Source organism: Telmatherina bonti (assembly GCF_933228915.1).
Source record: "Telmatherina bonti genome assembly, chromosome: 2".
Lineage (NCBI taxonomy): Eukaryota > Metazoa > Chordata > Actinopteri > Atheriniformes > Telmatherinidae > Telmatherina > Telmatherina bonti.
In genome coordinates, this window is record NC_136620.1 from 10,118,777 (window position 1) to 10,142,495 (window position 23,719).

Genomic DNA, 23,719 nt, shown 5'->3' on the forward strand with positions numbered 1-23,719 from the left:
TTCTGGCGGTTTTTCACTCATTTTACCTGAATCTGAACATCAGAGATGCGTGAAAATTAACTTAAAGATGCTACTGTGTTCAAACTGCCACGTGGAAACAAACTACCAGTTTCTAATATAACGCTGCAGATGTTATTGATAAGCACAGCGAGCTGGGAATGTGTGTGTGTGTGTGTGTGTGTGTGTGTGTGTGTGTGTGTGTGTGTGTGTGTGTGTGTGTGTGTGTGTCAGAGCTGGAGACACTTTCTGGAAACCTGCATCCTGCGTAACGGACCTGATCTGATCCACCTCTGAGAGGAGAAACTCAGAAAGCAGCACCCATCCTGCTGCATCCACAACCTCTGCGTGGTTTTTATCTCTAAAAAGCCTCTCAGACCGGATCGCTCGCGCAGCTGCAGCACGCGCGACCGGCTGGATGAGACGCACGCGCAGATGCCCGAACATCCCGGCACAACTGAACCGGACCAGCACCAAGAGGTCCAGATCAGTTACACACACATACACACACACACCGCTGCTGCAGCGGAAAGTTGCGCACACACACCAGAAGCACGCGCTCCAACAGACACGCAGATTAATTTGTCGGTACTCACTGAGAAGCAGAGCAACAGGCAGGAGGAGGCACGCGCAGTGCACCAGAGACGCCATGCTGACCCGACACTCCGTCCGTGGAACTCACAAGTTCAGCTTGCACGCGCAACTCCAAAGTTTGGTGCTGAAAAGGTGTAAAAGCAGCAGTCCGCTCCCCGCTGCTGGTCAAAGTCTTCTGCAGTCCTCCTCACAGCGCCGCACGCACTGCCAGAGCATCCGCCGCGCGCGCGCGCTCCGCTCAGCTGAAGGGGTGGGCGAGTCCGTGCAGGGGAGGAGGAGGAGGAGGAGGAGGAAGATCTACAGCAGCGCCTCCTGATGAGCTGCATGTGAGGGAATCTGTGCACGGACCGCTGCGCCGCATCACAATCCTCCTCAAGTCAGAGCGCAGAGTTATTAGCGCCGTTCTGATTTATGCGGAATATTTTCACCCCAAATGTCTCTAACATGAGGTTCTTTCACCTCCACAGACTCGGTGGGACTGATGGGGAGGGAAAACAAGATTTTTCCACATTTACAGTGATGTGGAAAAGAAAGTAGACCCTGTGGAGGTTTACTGAAGTCAGAAAGCAGCAGAGCTGTTTTCTGCGCCATTCATGTGCGCAAACATCAAGCAAAGGAGGGAAAAAGTCATCAGAAAGGATCTGCGAGAAGCAGCCACTGCTGTGCATCAGTCCGGAACCCACTAGATCAGTGTTTTTCAGCCTTTTTTGAGCCAAGGCACACTTTTTTTTCACTGAAAACTCACAAGGCACACCACAAACCAAAATGTTTTCTTGTTTTTGTTTTTATTTATTTTTATTCTTTTATTTTTTTAAAAAGCCCATAAAATGAATATAAAGTCCATCTTGTCAAAGTGGCCTTCAATAGAAATAAGATAAACACAAAAATTAATTTCATTATCTTTCACCTGGGCCCTGGATGAACACAGATCTGCTTTTTAGACCAATCAGGTGACATTGGATCATTTCTCCGGGCACACCTGATGATCACCGCTATCTAGTGCGCCAAGGCACAGTGGTTGAAAAACACTGCACTGGAGAATAATTTTCTCCAAGTCTAAAACAGTCAAGATATCACAGTGAAATCAGCAGATCAGACCTGCAGCCGCAGAGAAACTTAAAAAAAAAAAAAAAAAACATATCTGACATTTTACAGAGCTCACTTTGCATGTTAAATACAAACAGTACTGAACTGATGAGTCATCATCATCTGCATCCTGTCTCTTCTCTCAACTCTCTCCCAGCAGTAAAAGTCAGTCTGATAATGTTGACTCATCTGTAGTTCTTCTCTGACAACGTCCTCTTGCATCTCTTTGCTGAATCGGCCTTACTGTGTGTTAAAAAAAGCAGATGGACTGTTGATTTTCAGTCATCGGTGTGTGACATGGTGCCATGAAGCAAAACTCCGCCGTAACATGATGCAGCTTCCAAGAGGTTCAGTTTCTCAGCCTCAGGATGCTGCAGGCAACGACAGCTCCAAGAGCGACATTATAAGTTGCACTGTACCCTCAAAATGAGTCAGAAGGCTTTTTTTTTTTTTTATATATATATATCAGAGTTACATCATGATACGTCAAACTTCAAAACAGCCCAAAAGGGAAAAACTGATCAAGTATGACTCTGGAACGGAAGGGGAAACTTCTCTGTAAAGAAACATGTTTAGGTTTACAAAGCGCCATCCAAACAGACCACAAGACGTTGGGAATAACGTCCGATTGACAGACCAGATACTGGAATATCAACACCTCTGATGCCAGCTATTTATCTTTTAGAATCCATTTTCATGAAGGAATGTCAACATTTTTGCCATTTCAGGTAAATATATAGTTTATGTACAGTTACAGCAGGGGTCACCAACTCCAGTCCTTCAGGGCTACCATCCTGCAAGTTTTAGTGATTCCCTTGTACAACACATTTGATCCAAGTGAAAAAGTTCTCCAAGAACTTGTTGTCATCTTCTGCACCTGCCTGTTAATGAGCCATTGGTTTGGGTCAAGTGTGTTGTACCTGGAAAACAATAAAACCTGCAAGATGGTAGCCCTTCAGGACCGGAGTTGGTGACCCCTGAGTTAGTGAGTTTATGAATACATTACATTTCTGCACAAAGGATATCAGTGTCAGTATCACTGATACTGTCTTGAATTTTACTTGGTATCGAATCGGAAGGAAAATCAGTGGTATCACACACGACTACGGACCAAACTGGACCAAAGTAGAGATGTTTAGAGAAAATTGCATCATGTCAACAGAAACAACTCATACAGTCAGCAGCACGGTGGTGGCAGGATGATGATCTGGGCCTGTTCTACCGCTAAAGGACCTGGACCCATCCAGAACAAAGCAGTTCATTTGTCTCACTGCTAAAACTTGGCCGAAACCATCTCATGCAACAAGGTTCATGGCATGTGCTGGGTCTTGTTTAAAGGTTAAATATGAAGACTTATGAGAGGTTCTGGAGAGGACTGATCCCTCCGTCCGACCTGGTGGTGTCATCTGGCATACCTCAACCTTTACTCCCTGTTGCCTTTCATCTCTCGCAGACCAGAAGTAGTTAATCCCCGTCAGTAACGCCGCCCCCCCCCTTCCCAAGGTGTTCCCCAAGACCCTGTGCTTGGTCCTCTCCTCTTCTCCAGTTAAACAGACAAACCCGTCCTGATTCCCTCCCCTTTCTTCACTGCTGGAAGCTTTTGCTACTAAACTCGCCTTCATCCAACACATTAAATAACTTTCCATCATCTGAAAACCACCGCCCACCCCTGTCCTCCAGAACCTTCACTGGTTCCTGATCTGGAATCCTAAACAAAATCCTCCTCCTCACCCACAAACCACTTCCTAACCAGGCCTCCTTGTCTAAATAAAAGACATGTTCCTCTCCAACGCCCCTCCTGAACCCTCCGTTCCACTGATGCCGACCTCCCGACTGTCCTGGAACAAGCACTAAGCCAGGGGGGTGGGATCTGGTCTTTTATCCATGCTCCTCCACCCATGATACAGCTGAGACACCACAGACCCAGTCCCCTTCACATCCCAACAGAAAACTCATCCGTTTCATTCTGCTTATTTATTCAGTCGTTTACTCGTACCTTTAACAGATCTCCCATACTACTCACAAATACTGCTATACAAGTCATATGAACAGCCATGTTTCCATGGAGACCAGTTCTGATAAGACAACCGTACATGGATCAGCGGAAGGTCCAGATGCATCTCTCAGGTCCAGGTCTTTTCTGGATTTCTTCAAAGTCTCCCTTTCTTCTTCTGCTGCAAGTTTTCAGACTGGACAAGTCTTCTGTCCTCCACTGGTCCACTTTCCTTCAGTGTTTTAAAGGTCCCACACTCAACACTTTTTCAGCCAGTTTCACCTGGATATCAGAGGTCCAACACTATAACTTTCAAAGCGTTTTACCCCAAACTGGTTCTTAATTTCAGATAGTCTAGAAGTGTTTCTACTGGAATCTACTCTTATCTAATCTACTACTGTTCATGAGCAGTGCCTGTCCACACCCACTCCACACCTCTCTTGGAGAGTGGATGTGGCTTTCGTTGGCGCCTGCCTGGTGAGTCCCGAGGGTAGGCTCAGCTAGCCAAGGGGGGGACGGGTCGACATCAGCATCCACCACCGGGGATGAGGTCATCAGACCCACCTGACTGAGCACACATTCGGTAAGCAAGCGGGAGAAGGGACAGAACTGAACGCAGGCTGTGGCAGCGGTGGGCAACCCCGGTCTTCGAGGACCACAGTCCTGCAAGAGTTCAGAGTTTCCCTGCTGCAACACACCTGACACACACCTGACCTAATGAACATGCCGACGCAGAGCTTGACATTAAACTGCAGCAATCTGCTAATTAGCGATTGATTTTAGTCAGGTGTGTTGGAGCAGGGAAACTCTCAACATCTGCAGGACTATAGCAGTTGAGTACCAGAGTTGCCCACTCCCAGGCTGTGGGGACACGACTATTAAAAAGCTTTAGAAAGTGAAGTTTGCATAATATGGGACCTTTCAGGACAACAATTTATTGATCTGTCTTTCCTGTCCTCTCCACCCCAACCAGTCGAGGCAGATCGCTGCCCTCCCTGAGCCGGGTTCTGCCGGAGGTTTTCTTCCTGTTAAAAGGGAGTTTTTTCCTTCCCACTGTCGCCTCGTGCAGCTCAGGATGTAACGGATTGGATCGAAGTCATCATTCGATGCAATCAGCTGGTTTCTATTATAGACTATGTATGAATTGGCTTGAACTGATGTGTCTGTAAAGTGCCGAGACAATATTGTTGTGAAGCGGCGCTATACAAATAAAGCTGAATTGAACATCCACCATTCCAAGATATGCTAAGTTTTTATCTAACAGCTACTTAATAATCAGCTTGTTGCTCCAAAAATATGATTCTATGTTACAGACAAAACTTTTCTAGTTAACATTTAACACAGCGTGCCGCCTTCTTTAACCTCTTCATCCCCACCAGGGATGCAGTAGTACCCATCGCCACCATCCGGTGGTAATTAGGTTTATTATTTTATAACAATGTAGACCATGAACGATTACAGGGAAAAGGACAAAATATGGAATTAGAGGGAACGCACAGAACTGGATTAGAAATTACTTATAGGACAGAAAACAATATGTACAAATACAAGAAGTAAAATCTGAAATATAGATTAGCTGTGGGGTTCCACAGGGGTCAGTTCTGGGCCCTTTCCTGTTTATCTTCTACATAAATAATTTAAACAAATCATGTTACAACCTGAAACCCATATTATTTGCAGACGACACCAATTTATTTTGAAGTTTCTCCTGGATACAATGGAGAGAGGGCTTTTAACGCTGAAGAGATGGTTTGATGACAATAAACTGACATTGAATTTAAATAAAACTAAATATTTTAGGAAATCGTCAAATTATCACTAAAAAGCAGAGGTGTAAAAAGTAGAAGTAGAAAGTAGAAATCCTGTTCAGCAGTTCTTCCCAATCAGTCACCAAACCAACTGAATGTAATCAGCTCAGCTCCACTGCAGGTAGATGAGCCTGTTTGTGAAAACACCTATTCGAATCGGTAGATTAAAAGAAAAAAGGCAGGACTTCTACTTTATTTTTACTTCTACTTTATACACCTCTGCTAACAAAAAAATTGAATATAAATAAAGTAGAGTAATAAATATCAATTTCTTGGATTAATAATTGATGACAAATTGAATTGGAAACCACATATAGGTTATTTTAAGATAAACATCTAAATTAATCACATTACTTTGAATTAAAAATCTCATCATTTCATCTTTATTGTATACATACATATTATATATATATATATATATATATATATATATATATATATATATATATATATATATATATGTACTGTTCCTTCATACTCCCATACCTGACCCACTGCGTGGAAGTTTGTGAAGCACGTACAAAACCTTATAAAGTCAATGTATGTCATCCAGAAAAGAGCAATAAGAATTATAAGCAACGTCCAGACGATCCACAGACCAACTCCGTCACCTTGAAAGATCTCGCCAATTTCATCAGCATGTACCACAAAGTATCCAGGGGAGTTCACTAAGAGCTACAAGCTACAAGCATCCTAAAAACAGATAAAGAACGAAAACTAAATATCGCTGAATTACAACCACCGGGATTAAGTTGTGGAACAACTTCAGTGACAACGTGAAAATATTTAAAATAAATCAAATATTACAAATATACAGGACAGAACCACCTTGACTTATGTGTGTTAATGTCCATGTGTCTGAATATATACATATATATATATATATATATATATACATATATATATATATATACACACATACATACATATGTACACACGTACATGTATGCATTATGTACATGTAAATGTGAGTATGAATGTATTTGTATGTATGTGAAATTAATTTGTGGAAATCATACAAATGGAGTTAAAATGTGGGAGATTCTCCATTTATAAACTGAAGAGTTATGGATATACAACAGCTGATTATAGATAGATAGTTTAAAAAAAAAAAAAAGTCTTGTCAAAAAATTGACAGACCATTTACTGGTGTGTTACTTTATTTATTTTTTATAAAAAGGGGCAGATCAAAGAATGTTTTATTCATCCTGCTCCTTTTCAGGCATGGTGGTGCATTGTGCTTTGTTTTGTTTTGCTTCTGCAGCCATGTGAGACATAAACTGTAACTGGAGCTCAAGGGTCACCATGTGAGAACTGATCTGTGTCGACCAATCAGAAGGTCCTGATTTGCTTCGCAGACGGTGTTTGTGTTGAAATGTCCTCAGACTAAACACTGAAGCTCACTTTGCTTCTGATGGGCTCGTCGATGAGTGAAATAAGAAATGATTTAGCCGTTTTGAGCCTCTGAAAGTAAAAAAAAAAAAAAAAAAAGAAATAAGTTCATGGAGAGAAGTGAATCTCTAACTTTTATCAGCCCCCTTTAATTAAAAACTCACAAATCCACACGTACGAGGTTTTATCTTTTATTCCAAAATGCTGAGGGTAAAATAAACTGTAAAAGGTACAACATAACCTTCCGAGCAGAAATGAACAGAATGGAGAGAGAAAAAACAATGTCAACACAAGCCTCATTATTGTTTCTCAGACAGAACTCCCAGTGAAGCGTCGAAGCCGAGTCTGCAGCCGAGTCTGCAGCCGAGTACGCAGCCGAGTCTGCAGCCGAGTCTGCAGCAGAGTACGCAGCCGAGTCTGCAGCAGAGTACGCAGCCGAGTCTGCAGCCGAGTACACAGCCGAGTACACAGCCGAGTACACAGCCGAGTACACAGCCGAGTCTGCAGCCGAGTCTGCAGCCGAGTACACAGCCGAGTACGCAGCCGAGTCTGCAGCCGAGTCTGCAGCAGAGTACGCAGCCGAGTCTGCAGCCGAGTACACAGCCGAGTACACAGCCGAGTCTGCAGCCGAGTCTGCAGCCGAGTACACAGCCGAGTACGCAGCCGAGTCTGCAGCCGAGTACACAGCCGAGTACGCAGCCGAGTCTGCAGCCGAGTACGCAGCCGAGTCTGCAGCCGAGTACGCAGCCGAGTACGCAGCCGAGTCTGCAGCCGAGTCTGCAGCCGAGTACGCAGCCGAGTCTGCAGCCGAGTACGCAGCCGAGTCTGCAGCCGAGTACGCAGCCGAGTCTGCAGCCGAGTCTGCAGCAGAGTACGCAGCCGAGTCTGCAGCCGAGTACGCAGCCGAGTCTGCAGCCGAGTCTGCAGCAGAGTACGCAGCCGAGTCTGCAGCCGAGTACGCAGCCGAGTCTGCAGCCGAGTACGCAGCCGAGTCTGCAGCAGAGTACGCAGCCGAGTCTGCAGCCGAGTACGCAGCCGAGTCTGCAGCCGAGTCTGCAGCCGAGTCTGCAGCAGAGTACGCAGCCGAGTCTGCAGCCGAGTACGCAGCTGAGTCTGCAGCAGAGTACGCAGCCGAGTCTGCAGCCGATTCGAGTCTGCAGCAGTCTGCAGTCGAGTCTGCAGCAGTCTGCAGTCGAGTCTGCAGCCAAGTACGCAGCCGAGTACGCAGCAGAGTCTGCAGCAGAGTCTGCCGCAGAATTGAGTCTCCAGCCGAGTCTCCAGCCGAGTACGCAGCCAATTCAAGTCTGCATCCGAGTGCGCAGCCGATTTGAGCAGAGTCTGACATTTATTGATGTCGAGCAGACTCGGCTGCCGACTGTGGCTGAGGCTGAACCGCCAGTAGTCAAAAAAGCGCTTCTCTCTTTCTCAAACCCCCGAGTAAAAGCGTCCAGAGCGACCGTCTCCAAGTCAAATGTTAGTCAACCAAACATACAGGCTCTCCTCTGCCGCTCCCGTTTCAATGGCGTAAAAACTAAACGGAGCCGCTGTGGCGTCACGCGTGAACCCAAAACTGATAAAACACAGTAAGGCACTTACTAGACAAAATCCAACCGATTCCTAAACACACACCGCTCAAATGAACTGGTTTTTTATTTTTACAATGAGCGAAAGAGTGCGGCCACCCTGTGGTTAAACAACCGTGTGTAAGTGTGTGTGTGTGTGTGTCTATATATATATATATATATATATATATATATATATATATATATATATATATATATATATATATATATATATATATATGTACTGTTCCTTCATACTCCCATACCTGACCCACTGCGTGGAAGTTTGTGAAGCACGTACAAAACCTTATAAAGTCAATGTATGTCATCCAGAAAAGAGCAATAAGAATTATAAGCAACGTCCAGACGATCCACAGACCAACTCTGTCACCTTGAAAGATCTCGCCAATTTCATCAGCATGTACCACAAAGTATCCAGGGGAGTTCACTAAGAGCTACAAGCTACAAGCATCCTAAAAACAGATAAAGAACGAAAACTAAATATCGCTGAATTACAACCACCGGGATTAAGTTGTGGAACAACTTCAGTGACAACGTGAAAATATTTAAAATAAATCAAATATTACAAATATACAGGACAGAACCACCTTGACTTATGTGTGTTAATGTCCATGTGTCTGAATATATATATATATATATATATATATATACATATATATATACACACATACATACATATGTACACACGTACATGTATGCATTATGTACATGTAAATGTGAGTATGAATGTATTTGTATGTATGTGAAATTAATTTGTGGAAATCATACAAATGGAGTTAAAATGTGGGAGATTCTCCATTTATAAACTGAAGAGTTATGGATATACAACAGCTGATTATAGATTGATAGTTTAAAAAAAAAAAAAGTCTTGTCAAAAAATTGACAGACCATTTACTGGTGTGTTACTTTATTTATTTTTTATAAAAAGGGGCAGATCAAAGAATGTTTTATTCATCCTGCTCCTTTTCAGGCATGGTGGTGCATTGTGCTTTGTTTTGTTTTGCTTCTGCAGCCATGTGAGACATAAACTGTAACTGGAGCTCAAGGGTCACCATGTGAGAACTGATCTGTGTCGACCAATCAGAAGGTCCTGATTTGCTTCGCAGACGGTGTTTGTGTTGAAATGTCCTCAGACTAAACACTGAAGCTCACTTTGCTTCTGATGGGCTCGTCGATGAGTGAAATAAGAAATGATTTAGCCGTTTTGAGCCTCTGAAAGTAAAAAAAAAAAAAAAAAAGAAATAAGTTCATGGAGAGAAGTGAATCTCTAACTTTTATCAGCCCCCTTTAATTAAAAACTCACAAATCCACACGTACGAGGTTTTATCTTTTATTCCAAAATGCTGAGGGTAAAATAAACTGTAAAAGGTACAACATAACCTTCCGAGCAGAAATGAACAGAATGGAGAGAGAAAAAACAATGTCAACACAAGCCTCATTATTGTTTCTCAGACAGAACTCCCAGTGAAGCGTCGAAGCCGAGTCTGCAGCCGAGTACGCAGCCGAGTACGCAGCCGAGTCTGCAGCAGAGTACGCAGCCGAGTACGCAGCCGAGTCTGCAGCCGAGTACGCAGCCGAGTCTGCAGCCGAGTACGCAGCCGAGTCTGCAGCCGAGTACGCAGCCGAGTCTGCAGCCGAGTCTGCAGCCGAGTACGCAGCCGAGTCTGCAGCCGAGTCTGCAGCAGAGTACGCAGCCGAGTCTGCAGCCGAGTACGCAGCCGAGTACGCAGCCGAGTACACAGCCGAGTCTGCAGCAGAGTACGCAGCCGAGTCTGCAGCCGAGTACGCAGCCGAGTCTGCAGCCGAGTACGCAGCCGAGTCTGCAGCCGAGTCTGCAGCAGAGTACGCAGCAGAGTCTGCAGCCGAGTACGCAGCTGAGTCTGCAGCCGAGTACGCAGCCAAGTACGCAGCCGAGTCTGCAGCAGAGTACGCAGCCGAGTCTGCAGCAGAGTACGCAGCCGAGTCTGCAGCCGAGTACGCAGCCGAGTACGCAGCCGAGTACGCAGCCGAGTACACAGCCGAGTCTGCAGCCGAGTCTGCAGCCGAGTACGCAGCCGAGTACGCAGCCGAGTCTGCAGCCGAGTACGCAGCCGAGTACGCAGCCGAGTCTGCAGCCGAGTCTGCAGCCGAGTCTGCAGCCGAGTACGCAGCTGAGTCTGCAGCAGAGTACGCAGCCGAGTACGCAGCCGAGTCTGCAGCCGAGTCTGCAGCCGAGTACGCAGCTGAGTCTGCAGCAGAGTCTGCAGCAGAGTCTGCAGCCGAGTCTGCAGCCGAGTACGCAGCTGAGTCTGCAGCAGAGTACGCAGCCGAGTCTGCAGCCGAGTCTGCAGCCGAGTACGCAGCAGAGTCTGCAGCCGATTCGAGTCTGCAGCAGTCTGCAGCCGAGTCTGCAGGTAAGTACGCAGCTGAGTCGAGTCTGCAGCCAAGTACGCAGCCGAGTACGCAGCAGAGTCTGCCGCAGAGTTGAGTCTCCAGCCGAGTCTCCAGCCGAGTACGCAGCCAAGTACGCAGCCAATTCAAGTCTGCATCCGAGTGCGCAGCCGATTTGAGCAGAGTCTGACATTTATTGATGTCGAGCAGACTCGGCTGCCGACTGTGGCTGAGGCTGAACCGCCAGTAGTCAAAAAAGCGCTTCTCTCTTTCTCAAACCCCCGAGTAAAAGCGTCCAGAGCGACCGTCTCCAAGTCAAATGTTAGTCAACCAAACATACAGGCTCTCCTCTGCCGCTCCCGTTTCAATGGCATAAAAACTAAACGGAGCCGCTGTGGCGTCACGCGTGAACCCAAAACTGATAAAACACAGTAAGGCACTTACTAGACAAAATCCAACCGATTCCTAAACACACACCGCTCAAATGAACTGGTTTTTTATTTTTACAATGAGCGAAAGAGTGCGGCCACCCTGTGGTTAAACAACCGTGTGTAAGTGTGTGTGTGTGTGTGTGTGTGTGTGAGTGAACGGGCTGTACACAAACCATCGTACACTTTCAAAAGCAAACAAAACTGTGTTTAGGACCTAAAAAAAAGAAAAAAGGGCAGGTTTCTTATCGATTGGTAAAACGTTCGGAAACAAGCAGGAATGATTTGTGAAACCAAAAACCTAAACACCAAGCAGAGCGAGAGTCTGCCGTCAGACTAAGTGCTGCCTCCTAGAGCCGAGGAGAAGTAACTGCAAGTTAAAGTTCACAAACATTTCAGTTTCCTGGAAAATCCTGGTAAAATAACCTCAGTAACAATCATGTAGGAAGTGTTCTCATTAAGCTACTGAAATCAAGTATACATGGCCTACAAATACTAAATGTTTATATAAAAAAGGGGCTAACGTAGAGAAGACAGGGAGGAAATGATCGATTAAAGGTCGGAGCTGTACACGTGGACGGCCTCCAGATATGTCCGATTTTAAAGGGAGAGTTCAGATCAGCTTCATTAACAATGATTTACTCGTTTGTCTCCTTTTTGTTTTTCTCCTTCTGAAACGTTCACTCAAATCGGACCTGAAACAAGCCCAACAAACACATTATGTTTATGATTATTAACAAATTCTCTCATCTTTGACCCTTTCCAAAACAGTTGGCGTGGCGAGAATGCGGCATCCAGCTCATTAGGGAATAACTGAGAGGAGAAATATGCCTCCGTCGGACGCCGCCTGTGGAGCTCCCATACTTCTGGTTGCCAGGATGAGATTTTAAAGAAAGCTTGAATAAGCAGAAAGATGAGCAAAAGATGCTGGTCTGCTCTGAAGAACAAAAAAAAAAAGTCTGAAGCCTCCTGTTTGCTCCAACGGCATTGAAAAACAAGGCGACATTTCCACCCGGGACACGTTTTCTTCAGATTCCCCACCTGCATCGCATCAACGCAGCAGATCTGGAGGAGCAGCTGCGACCAGCCGGACATCCTTCCAGGCTCGTCTCGCCAACAGGTGCGTTGGGGCTTCTGGGAAGCGCTGCGGAGTCAAACTTAACGTCTCTTGGGGGTCAACAGCAGAAATGAAGGTTTCAGAGTCTTTAAAGTGAACTTAAAATGACAATCGTTCTATCTGGACTATCACCGTCCAGCAGGAAAAAACAAGGTCCACTTCTGAACGCGAGCGGTGCATGAAGGAGGGATGAGAGGAGAAACGGCTGGATGTGGGTTTCTGAGTCTGGTTGAAGCAGATCGAAGCGGTCCCTGATGCTTCATCCTCTGGAACATTCGCGGAGAAACATGATCGTATGCAGGAGGAAAACAAACCACTAGTGGTTGACGAGTCCCTGCAGCATCATGACCAGGCGCCGGGCCCTCTTGCTGAGCGAACTGTGGGGGTCCTGCTGCAGGAAGGTGATGAGCTTCGGCCGCACCTGAGCCAGCACCGAGGCCATGTGGTCTCTGGTCAGGGGGTCGCTGTGGTCCAGGTTCATCACTGCGTCCTCCAGGTAGCTGCGGGAGGACAAAGACAGGGTGAGACTGAATTCATCTGAACCACTTGGCTCCAGCAGATCACCTGCCGACATGGATCATCATCATCATCATCATCAGCAAAACAATCGCAACAAACCTGGAAGTAAACTGCAGGTTTTATCTGATGCACAGGAATAATAAACAATAAACATCAATAAATGTATTGTTTAGTAATCTGTGGAATAAAAATTACATTTTCTCTTTTCAATTACTTTAAATAGATTTGAACTGATTATCATCAATAATAGCACACATTTATATTTTTATTAAAAAGATCAATAAATATTAATTATGTTTTTTAAAAGAACAAACAATTTTTTTTTAAAATTGTAATAAAAAATGTATTAAAAAATATTTATTTTTCATGTAAATTAAATTAAAATATGTTTAAAAAACATATATTAATAATAGAAATAATAATAGGAATAACATCAAAAATAAAAAATTATAGCAATACAGTCTTTTTTTTTTTTATTTTCTTTTTTAGTATTTTGATAATGTAACGCAAAGCTTTTCTAGACATGATGATATGGACCAGTATGTCCAGTTGAGGGACTGGGGAGAGAACAAGGTGGTTAAAGGCTGCTGGTTTCAGCGGGGATCACCAGAACCAACAGGAGACTTGCTGGAAAACCGAAGCATCATCCTTCATCCTGCTGAAAGCTCATCTTCATCACACGTGGTGACGCTTGAGACAGAACTTTCCAGTAAAGATTAAACTGGAAGTGTTTGTAAATCTTTTAACTAAACTCTGGATACGTCGGCTGCAAACCGAACCCTGCCGGGGGTCCGGGGGTTCTCCACACCACAGGGCTACGTCAGCGTCATGCACCCAGAGCCAGGCGGACGAGCTGAACGCAGAGCGGTGATGCAGCGGGACTCAGAGAGGAGGAGGAAGAGGAGGAGGAGGAGGAGACGGGATACAAAGAAGAAAGAGAAAGGAACATAAGGAGAAGACTTCTGACGGGACACATCGGCACTTCGAACGAATAAAACATCAAACACGAGCAAGGACGCGAAGAACAGAAAGACAGAGATCATCTAAGAACTGGGAGACGATTCATGGGGTTATGTGAGCTCTCTGGACACTAAGAGGAACGCCGGGGTCAGAACCTCGGTACCGTTCGCCCCCCCGGAGGCGGTGAATAATGGACTTTTCTCTGGCTGTTCTGAGGAGGGAAGGACATTTTCCATGATAAAAAAAAGCTTCTGCCTCCATTCACACGCAGGTGCATAAAAATGTCAAATCAGAGACGGTTAATGACCTCAGGAGGGACAAAATCTGCATGTTTGTGCAGCATAAAGTTGCTTCACAATAATTCAAAGCGCGTGGAAACGAACACGCTTGCAAGTGACCATAAGATCCGTCACACGTGTTGCTTTCATTTGTAAACCATGTGACGGAGCAGCGAGAGGATCAGACACGCGTCAGACCAGGTCGCTCTGCGCTGCTGTGATGACGACAGCTCCACGTCAGCTCTGCTCTCTGAGCAGAAAGATGTGCAACCACACACACACACACACACACTCTTGCCTTTTTTCATCCTCCCACTTCACAGAATATAAAAAGAACATAAAAAATAAAACAAACTGAAAGCAATCGGAGGTATTTCTGAGTTTCAGTGGCGTGTAAATGAGATGTACACGTTCTGTGTCGGAAGGACAAGGCGACAGTTCCTCTCCAGATTGGGAACGAGGTCCTGCATGAAGCCGGGGACTTCAAGCATCTCAGGTCTTGTTCATGAGTGATGAAGGATGGAGCAGGAGATCTACGAGGAGCTCGCCGCAGCGTCTGCAGGGATGTGGACGCCGCATCGGTCTGTGGCGGTGAAGGAGCAGCTGAGCTGAAAGGAAAAGCTCCTGCTTACGGCGGATCTACGTTCCTATCTTTACATAAGGCCATGAGCTGTGGGGGGGGGGGGACAGAATGGGCAACACCATGAATACAAGCTGCAGAGATGAGTTTCCACTGCAGGGGGGGGAAGGACTCTCCCGTAGAGACACGGGGAGAAACTCGGTCATCTGGTTTCCTCTTTGGGGGGATTTTTTAGGCAATAATCATCGGGAAGAGGCGCCAGTAAGACTCAGGGCACACTGGAGGAACTACATCTCTCAGCTGGTCTGGGAACACCTCAGGAGTCCCATGGGTGAGCTTGAAGAAGTGAGCAGGACGTTAGGATCTCGCTGCTTAAGTTGCTTTTCCCGTAACACGACCCCAAAAAAACAAGAGGGGACGGAAAAACAGACAGATACAGATGTTTACCCTCAGTAAACATGGATGGAAAAACAGACAGATACAGATGTTTACCCTCAGTAAACATGGATGGAAAAACAGACAGATACAGATGTTAACCCTCAGTAAACATGGATGAATGGACAGACAGATACAGATGTTTACCCTCAGTAAACATGGATGGAAAAACAGACAGATACAGATGTTTACCCTCAGTAAACATGGATGGACAGACGGATACAGATGTTTACCCTCAGTAAACATGGATGGAAAAACAGACAGATACAGATGTTTACCCTCAGTAAACATGGATGGACAGACGGATACAGATGTTAACCCTCAGAAAACATGGATGGACAGACGGATACAGATGTTAACCCTCAGAAAACATGGATGGACAGACGGATACAGATGTTTACCCTCAGTAAACATGGATGGAAAAACAGACAGATACAGATGTTTACCCTCAGTAAACATGGATGGACAGACGGATACAGATGTTAACCCTCAGAAAACATGGATGGACAGACGGATACAGATGTTAACCCTCAGAAAACATGGATGGACAGACGGATACAGATGTTAACAAGTCATAATGATCTTCAACGCTGCAGTTCTCTCCACAAACAGCTGCAGGCTGCTTGCAGAAGCTTTGCTGTCCTAATGGCCCTAACTAACCCTGTCAGAGTGGCCAGTTTTGGCTGATTTCAGCTGCACCGAACTCCGCCGAAGAGTTCAAATTTCTAAGAAATCAAATTTCTATCAACTATCAAATTTTAGTAATTTTTTATTGTTTTTATTGATCTTTTGACTTGTCTTCTTGGGCATTATAGCAGCAGAATGATGACCTGGCTTATTGTGTTTTTCTTAATTAAAATCAAGAAAAATGATGAGCAAAAAAAAGTTTTATAAGTTTCTTTTGTTTTTAATGTAAAAAATAAAAACCCCAGCAATTTTAAAGATTTTTTTAAAAATTGCAATTTAAATCGAATCGGCACCAAAAAAATCGGAATCGAATCGGGACAAAAGCATCTCGTTACAGCCCTAATAAACGTGTTGATGGGTCTGCAGAAACGTCAGTGTGAGGAAGGATCCGCCGTTAACAGACTTCACCTGACACGTGGTCCAGGTTGCGCGCAGAAACATGTCTCAGTGATCATTTAAAAGCTGGAAACAGAAATGTTTTTCTCTGACCGCTCAGACACAACAACATGAAGAACTGCAGCCGCCTAGAAAGAGCAGCGGCCTTCTTGGTCTCCTCACCTGATTTTGAGTTCGGAGCGGGTTGTGAGGTTGGAGGAAAGCTGCTGGATGAGCGACAGCAGCACGGGCTGGCTGAGAGGACACGCGTGTTGACCGAACACCTGCTGCGAGTCGATGGTCTCGCACACATACAAGACCAGGTTGAGATCTGTCGCCGACAGCGCCTGTGGAGGAAGCAGAGGAGCCTTTATTCTGATCAAACCTGGGTCCTGCGGCTGCTGTAAAGACTCTCCATAAGCACGGAGAACACCGCTGAACACGTGCTTTAGCCACAACGTCAGACATTTATTCCAGATACATGCACAGAGAGTTAAATAAAACCAGACAGGCAGCTCAAACTGCCAGTGTAGACACCAAACATGGAAGATCACTGAGCAAAATGGATGGAAAAGTAGTGGAAATGTGGGTGCAGCTACAGCTTTAAGCAGTTTTGGAAGTAAATCGCAGGAGAAGGTGTGTTGTGGAGCGACCAACACTGACACTGCAGGGGTTTTCTGGACCTTTTAGCCCCCGCCGAGCCTCAGTATGCCAGGGAATCCGAGCGTGACTACGTCGGCGAGTTGTGTGTCAGTGCCTGCATTCATTAGCGTACAGAAAAGGGAGGAATCTGTATCAACTGGTTACCTGCTGGAAAGCCTGGTTGAGCTGGCCCTGCTGGAGGAGCTGCAGGATGTTGGCCTGCTGTGTCTGGTAGTCCAGGTGTGCTGTGGGGACGGGGGTTCCTGCCGCCGACCGCATCGCCTGCATGATGCTGGAGGTGACCACGGCCTGCTGCTCCTTCATCGCCAGACTCACCTCCCCTTTGACGATCCGCTGCACATGACTGAGGATGGACTCCTGCAGGCTGAAGAGGAGCAAAACAGGAAGATAACCTTCAGATTATGTTTATTTCCATCACCGTCGAGTCTCATAAAGACGCTTAATGCTACATCCCTTCATTTGATTACAATCTGATTCCTGTGTTGACACAATGTTTATTTGATCTGCTAATATATAAAGACCCGACACCTTCATTTTCCAGATTTGAAAGTTTTAGTTCGCCACTTATGTCCTCTCTGCTCCGCCCCCGACAATCTATAAACTCTGGAGGCCGTGAAATTAATTGCACGGGGAACAAGAGACCTGATCGAATTCATGTTCTTACATTAGCCTCAGGATTAAGCTTTACTTGCTTTTACTCTCAGTCCATTATGCACCTGCTCAGAGGCAGAGAACGAAGGCTTGCAGGTGGCATGGACATCTGCCGATACCTATACCAGATACGCAAAGCGTCCATGAGAGAAAAGATTAACGATCGATGCTTTAGGCTTTAGAAACAGCACCTCCTTTAACCCTTAAAACTCCGCAACATCGCCGGCACACATGAGCTTTTATTAACAGTTTCTCAGTAAAGTAAAACTGCTTGGAGTTTAACGGGTTAAAATGTGAATTCATTAATTTACTGCACTAAAAAAATCCTTTGGGGAGCACTGAATAAGCACAACTAGAATCATGAAAATCACACAGTAACATTTCAGATTCAGAAACCAGAACAATCAATGGGGGACGGCTGGGATACATACTTTCCCACCATCATCTGCATCTGGTGCTGGACCTCAGCCCGGACGGTAGCTGTGATGTTGTTGGCCAGCTGATCGGTGGAGCTTTGGAAGCTGTCGATCATCTGCTGGAGCTGCCCAATCATCGGGTCCCGCGTCTCCTGCTCTCTCTGCTTCCTGTTCTTCATGTGAGTCTCGAGCTGCTGGATGTCTGCAGAGATAAAAGTCAAAGGGAAAAAGGCTCAGTCAAAGCTCGTCCGAGTATTGTTTTTCCACAGTAACACCGAGTGAAACGACTCCCCGTGTTGTTGAAGTGCATTAAACTTGTTGTTTACTTCAATAAAAAGCATGCAATCCACCAGCCTGATAAACGGCTGACACAAGGTAAACTAGTGTTGCTGCAAACCAACAAAAAACATCAACTGGAAATGAGTAAATTATGGTTTTAGCAGCTTTGTTGATGGTTTAAAACAGCATTTGTCAGATGTTGGATATTCTCCATTTTTAAGTTTCTTAATATGACAAATAGAGGTGTATACTGGTGATACGATATGGATACCAATGCAGAGGCAACAATACATTGTGACACATTGCGATATATCGTGATGTGTTGAGATACATTGTTATATGTTGCAATATATTATGTGAAATATTGTGATACATTGCTATATATTGTGATATATTAGATATAATGTGATACATTGTTATATATAGCAATATGTTGTAATAATTTGTGATACATTGTGATATATTGTGATATATTATGTGATATATCGAGATACATTGTGATAAATTGTGATACATTGTGATATATTATGTGATATCTTGTGATACATTGTTAGATATTGCAATATATCGTGATAGTTTGTGATACATTGTGAAATATTGTGATATGTCATGTGATGTATTAAGATACATTGTTAAATGTTGAAATTTTGATGTGAAATATTGTGATACATTATAATATATTGTGATATATTATGTGATATATTATGATACATTGTTACATATTGCAATATACTATGTGATAATTTGTGATACACTGATATATTGTGATATATTATGATATATTATGTGATATGTTGTGATACATTGTGATAAATTGTGATACATTGTGATATGTGGTATCTTGTGATACATTATTTATTGCAATATGTTGTAATAGTTTGTGATACATTGTGATATACTGATATGTCATGTGATGTATTGAGATACATTGTTATATGTTGAAATTTTGATGTGAAATATTGTGATACATTATAATATATTGTGATATATTATGTGATATATTGTGATACATTGTTATATATTGCAATATATCAAGTGATAATTTGAAATACATTGCGATATATTATGGTGTGATATTGCAATATATTATGGTGTGATATAAAGCCAGGACATTTTTAACTGTATACAACATGTGAACTATCAGCAATTAGCGAGTAATAAACACAGAGGGAGAGAAAACAGTGGTTCTTTGTGCCTTTTAGACTTTGTAAACAAAATACTGCGCAAGCAAGATGTTAATGAGAGCTTGAACGGGTAATGTACAATGCCTATATAATTTCCCTACTGTATGCTGTACTTAAGCAGTAGCAGTTCAGAGCAAAACAAACAGCCAAAACCAAAGGTGCCGCCTTTCAAACAGCTCATGATATCTCCACGGCGAGCAGGGAGTCTAATAAAACCTCCTCTCCGCACAAGCAAAGTCTGACAGCCTGGCTACATGATTAGAGAGAAAGTTCTGGTAAGATCACCAACATGCATGCATTGGTCTCTGTATCAGGTCCACCTGTTCAATCGCTTTTAAACACTATCTGATCAGCCAATCACATGGCAGCAACTGGTTACATCTGGTCATGTAGACGTGATGAAGACGACTTGCTGAAGTCCAAACTGATCATCAGAATCAAGAAGAAAGGAGATTTGAGTGACTTCAGACATAACATGGTTGTTGGTCTGAGTATTTCAGAAACTGCTAATTTACTGGGATTTTCACACACAACCGTCTCTGGGGTCAGAATGGGCAGACTGGTTGGAGATGACAGAAAGCCAACAGGAAGTCCAGTCAACACTGGTTCTAACCAGGTCATTGCAGAACATCACCTCTGAACATACAACCCGTCCATATGGTCTGGAAGCAGATGGTCTCCAGCAGCAGAAGACCACACCGGGTTCCCTCCTGTCAGTAAGAACAGGAAACTAAGGCTACAATTCACACAGACTCACCAGAACTGGACAATAGAAGATGGAGAAACATTGCTGGTCTGATCAGTCTCCAGTTTAGCTCCACATTCACATGGTAGGATCAGAATCTGTCCTTGGTGACTATTTGGTCTCTCAGTACCATCATGACATGGTTTAACCTCCACAGCCTACCTGAGTCCTGCTGCTGACCATGTCCATCCCTTTATGAGCAAAATGTAGCATCTTCTGATGGAAACTTCCAGCAGGATGATGCACCATGTCACAAAGATCACGTCATCTCCACCATGACGATGAGTTCACTGTCCTCCAAGGGCCTCCACAGTCACCAGATCTCCATCCAACAGAGCAGCTTTGGGACACGGTGGAACGGGAGATTCTCATCATGATGAGGTGGAACGGGAGATTCTCATCATGATGTGTTGGAACGGGAGATTCTCATCATGATGAGGTGGAACGGGAGATTCTCATCATGATGTGGTGGAACGGGAGATTCTCATCATGATGAGGTGGAACGGGAGATTCTCATCATGATGTGGTGGAACGGGAGATTCTCATCATGATGTGTTGGAACGGGAGATTCTCATCATGATGAGGTGGAACGGGAGATTCTCATCATGATGTGGTGGAACGGGAGATTCTCATCATGATGTGGTGGAACGGGAGATTCTCATCATGATGAGGTGGAATGGGAGATTCTCATCATGATGAGGTGGAACGGGAGATTCTCATCATGATGTGGTGGAACGGGAGATTCTCATCATGATGTGGTGGAACGGGAGATTCTCATCGTGACGTGGTGGAACGGGAGATTCTCATCGTGACGTGGTGGAACGGGAGATTCTCATCGTGACGTGGTGGAACGGGAGATTCTCATCATGAGGAGGTGGAACGGGAGATTCTCATCATGATGAGGTGGAACGGGAGATTCTCATCGTGACGTGGTGGAACGGGAGATTCTCATCATGACGTGGTGGAACGGGAGATTCTCATCGTGATGAGGTGGAACGGGAGATTCTCATCGTGACGTGGTGGAACGGGAGATTCTCATCATGATGTGGTGGAACGGGAGATTCTCATCATGATGAGGTGGAACGGGAGATTCTCATCGTGACGTGGTGGAACGGGAGATTCTCATCGTGACGTGGTGGAACGGGAGATTCTCATCATGATGTGGTGGAACGGGAGATTCTCATCATGATATGGTGGAACGGGAGATTCTCATCATGATGAGGTGGAACGGGAGATTCTCATCATGATGAGGTGGAACGGGAGATTCTCATCACGATGTGGTGGAACGGAGGATTCTCATCATGATGAGGTGGAACGGGAGATTCTCATCATGATGAGGTGGAACAGGAGATTCTCATCATGATGTGGTGGAACGGGAGATTCTCATCGTGACGTGGTGGAACGGGAGATTCTCATCGTGACGTGGTGGAACGGGAGATTCTCATCGTGACGTGGTGGAACGGGAGATTCTCATCATGACGTGGTGGAACGGGAGATTCTCATCATGACGTGGTGGAACGGGAGATTCTCATCATGACGTGGTGGAACGGGAGATTCTCATCATGATGAGGTGGAACGGGAGATTCTCATCATGATGAGGTGGAACGGGAGATTCTCATCATGATGAGGTGGAACGGGAGATTCTCATCATGATGAGGTGGAACGGGAGATTCTCATCATGATGAGGTGGAACGGGAGATTCTCATCATGATGTGGTGGAACGGGAGATTCTCATCATGATGAGGTGGAACGGGAGATTCTCATCATGATGAGGTGGAACGGGAGATTCTCATCATGATGAGGTGGAACGGGAGATTCTCATCATGATGTGGTGGAACGGGAGATTCTCATCATGATGCGGTGGAACGGGAGATTCTCATTATAATGAGGAGGAACGGGAGATTTTCATCATCATCATGTGGTGGACTGTGCAACTGTGTGATGATTCATGTCAACATGGAACAAAATCTCTGAGAAATGTTTCCAACACCTTGTTGAATCTATGACACCAAAAATGATGGCATTTCTGCAGCGATGAGAAATGCCGTTATTTTTGATGGTCAAACACTGTGTCAGCAAAGTGGATTTAATAAAGTGACCAGTGAGTGAATGTTTGCCACTGAAATAACATCTAAAACATTTCTATTTCACCATTAAATAACCTGCTTTTTATTGTATTTCACAGTAAAAGTAAATCATTTACTTCTGACATATATGTATCATACATCAAAGTGGTATCAGTGCTGGTCTAGGAGCCAGTTCTAAGCTGGTTCTATAAATAACCAGCTGGAAACTGGTCTCACTTTCCAGAGAGTCACAACAGTGACGTGTCCTGGCATCACTTTAAATGCATCTTTCTATACTTGTTGGAACGTCTTACTGGTGAACTCAGAGTTTGTGTAGAAAACCACAGAAAGTTAGTCTAATTTTTCCTTCAAACTGCTGCAGTAAAGTCACCTTTCATGCTGTTCTAACAGCTGGTGTCCCTGAACGCTCCATGCAACCACTTGCATATACGAGATCAAGTGGTGCTGCTCATGATATCTTTAAACATGGTGGTGTTTAGAAACCTAACAAACCTTTTAATATCAGACATAAGCCTGCCCTCATCGATGCCTTGAAGCTACATCAATGAGTTAAATGTTCATAGATGCTCATAGAAATACAAACATAAAACCATCTCTGAGTTTAGCCAAACTATTTCCACATGTGATCATAAAAACTGACTAATCATGCTAAATACCCACCATCGAAGCGTAATGAAGCAATCATGACGGGTGTAGTACCTACATAGCTGCTGATGCTGCGGCTTCAGTCAAACTCTGATCATGGATTAAGTTTAATAGGAAGCGGAGACCGCTGAGGCTGTTTTACTTACTGTAGGCTTGCTGCAGCTTAGCAGCTTTAGAGAATAAGAATAGGCTGCCAGCAAATCTACACATCAGTGTGAGAAGGCATCGATACAGAAGCTGCACAACCTTGTAGTCTTGTGCTTTTTATTTTTTTCTTTACTCTCAAGCCGCTTGATGTCTGTAATGTTGGAGAACAAAATGAAAATCTTCCCCAAATACAAAAAAAAACAAAACAAAAAAAACTAAGTATCTGGGACGGGCATAGTTGCAGGAACATTTGAAGTTCCCACGTGTAATCAAGGAAATTTTCACTCTGCAGACAGAACATTGTGCTTGGATTTCTCTGCGCAGACAGACAGCATGGTTTCCCACATCTCTCATCAGAATCACCCGGATGAAAACACAGTTTCTGATGTCCGGACAAGCTGAACACTTCATGTCCATCCAGCAAAAATAAGCCGAAAAAGCACTGGGGATGCAGTGTTTTGAGGGAAATGTTAGATACAACCAGGTTGAGATGAGAGAAACTCACTGGGATGCCCAGCGATGGCGACATAACTCCCCATGAAGACCATGAACTATTTTCCAGGTCACAAAAAAGAAGAGAACATCAACAGAGGGAGGATCTGAATGGGCTTGGCTACGTTCACACTGCAGGTCCTTTCTGCTCAAATCAGACGTTTGAAGGAGATTTTTTTTTTTCCTTCTGCATGGTGTGAAAATCCAC

General features: G+C 44.6%; 2 protein-coding genes across 2 annotated transcripts in view; both read right to left on the minus strand.

Annotated features, from left to right (window-relative positions):
- The window catches only part of nrn1la (neuritin 1-like a), a gene marked incomplete at both ends in the record, with an annotated part of 146,133 nt that extends 145,485 nt beyond the window's left edge, over positions 1-648 (minus strand). Inside the window, one exon of the mRNA XM_079254519.1 lies at positions 594-648. Within this exon, the coding sequence (XP_079110645.1) occupies positions 594-648 (55 nt within the window). The remainder of the gene's footprint in view (positions 1-593) is intronic.
- Positions 649-10,953: 10,305 nt separating this feature from the next.
- Positions 10,954-23,719, minus strand: part of edc4 (enhancer of mRNA decapping 4) — a 44,067-nt gene continuing 31,301 nt past the window's right edge. Inside the window, exons 27-30 of the mRNA XM_079253991.1 lie at positions 17,948-18,134; positions 17,010-17,229; positions 16,386-16,549; positions 10,954-12,868 (exon numbers count right to left, since the gene is read on the minus strand). Of these exons, the coding sequence (XP_079110117.1) occupies positions 12,685-12,868; positions 16,386-16,549; positions 17,010-17,229; positions 17,948-18,134 (755 nt within the window). The 3' untranslated portion in view covers positions 10,954-12,684. The remainder of the gene's footprint in view (positions 12,869-16,385; positions 16,550-17,009; positions 17,230-17,947; positions 18,135-23,719) is intronic.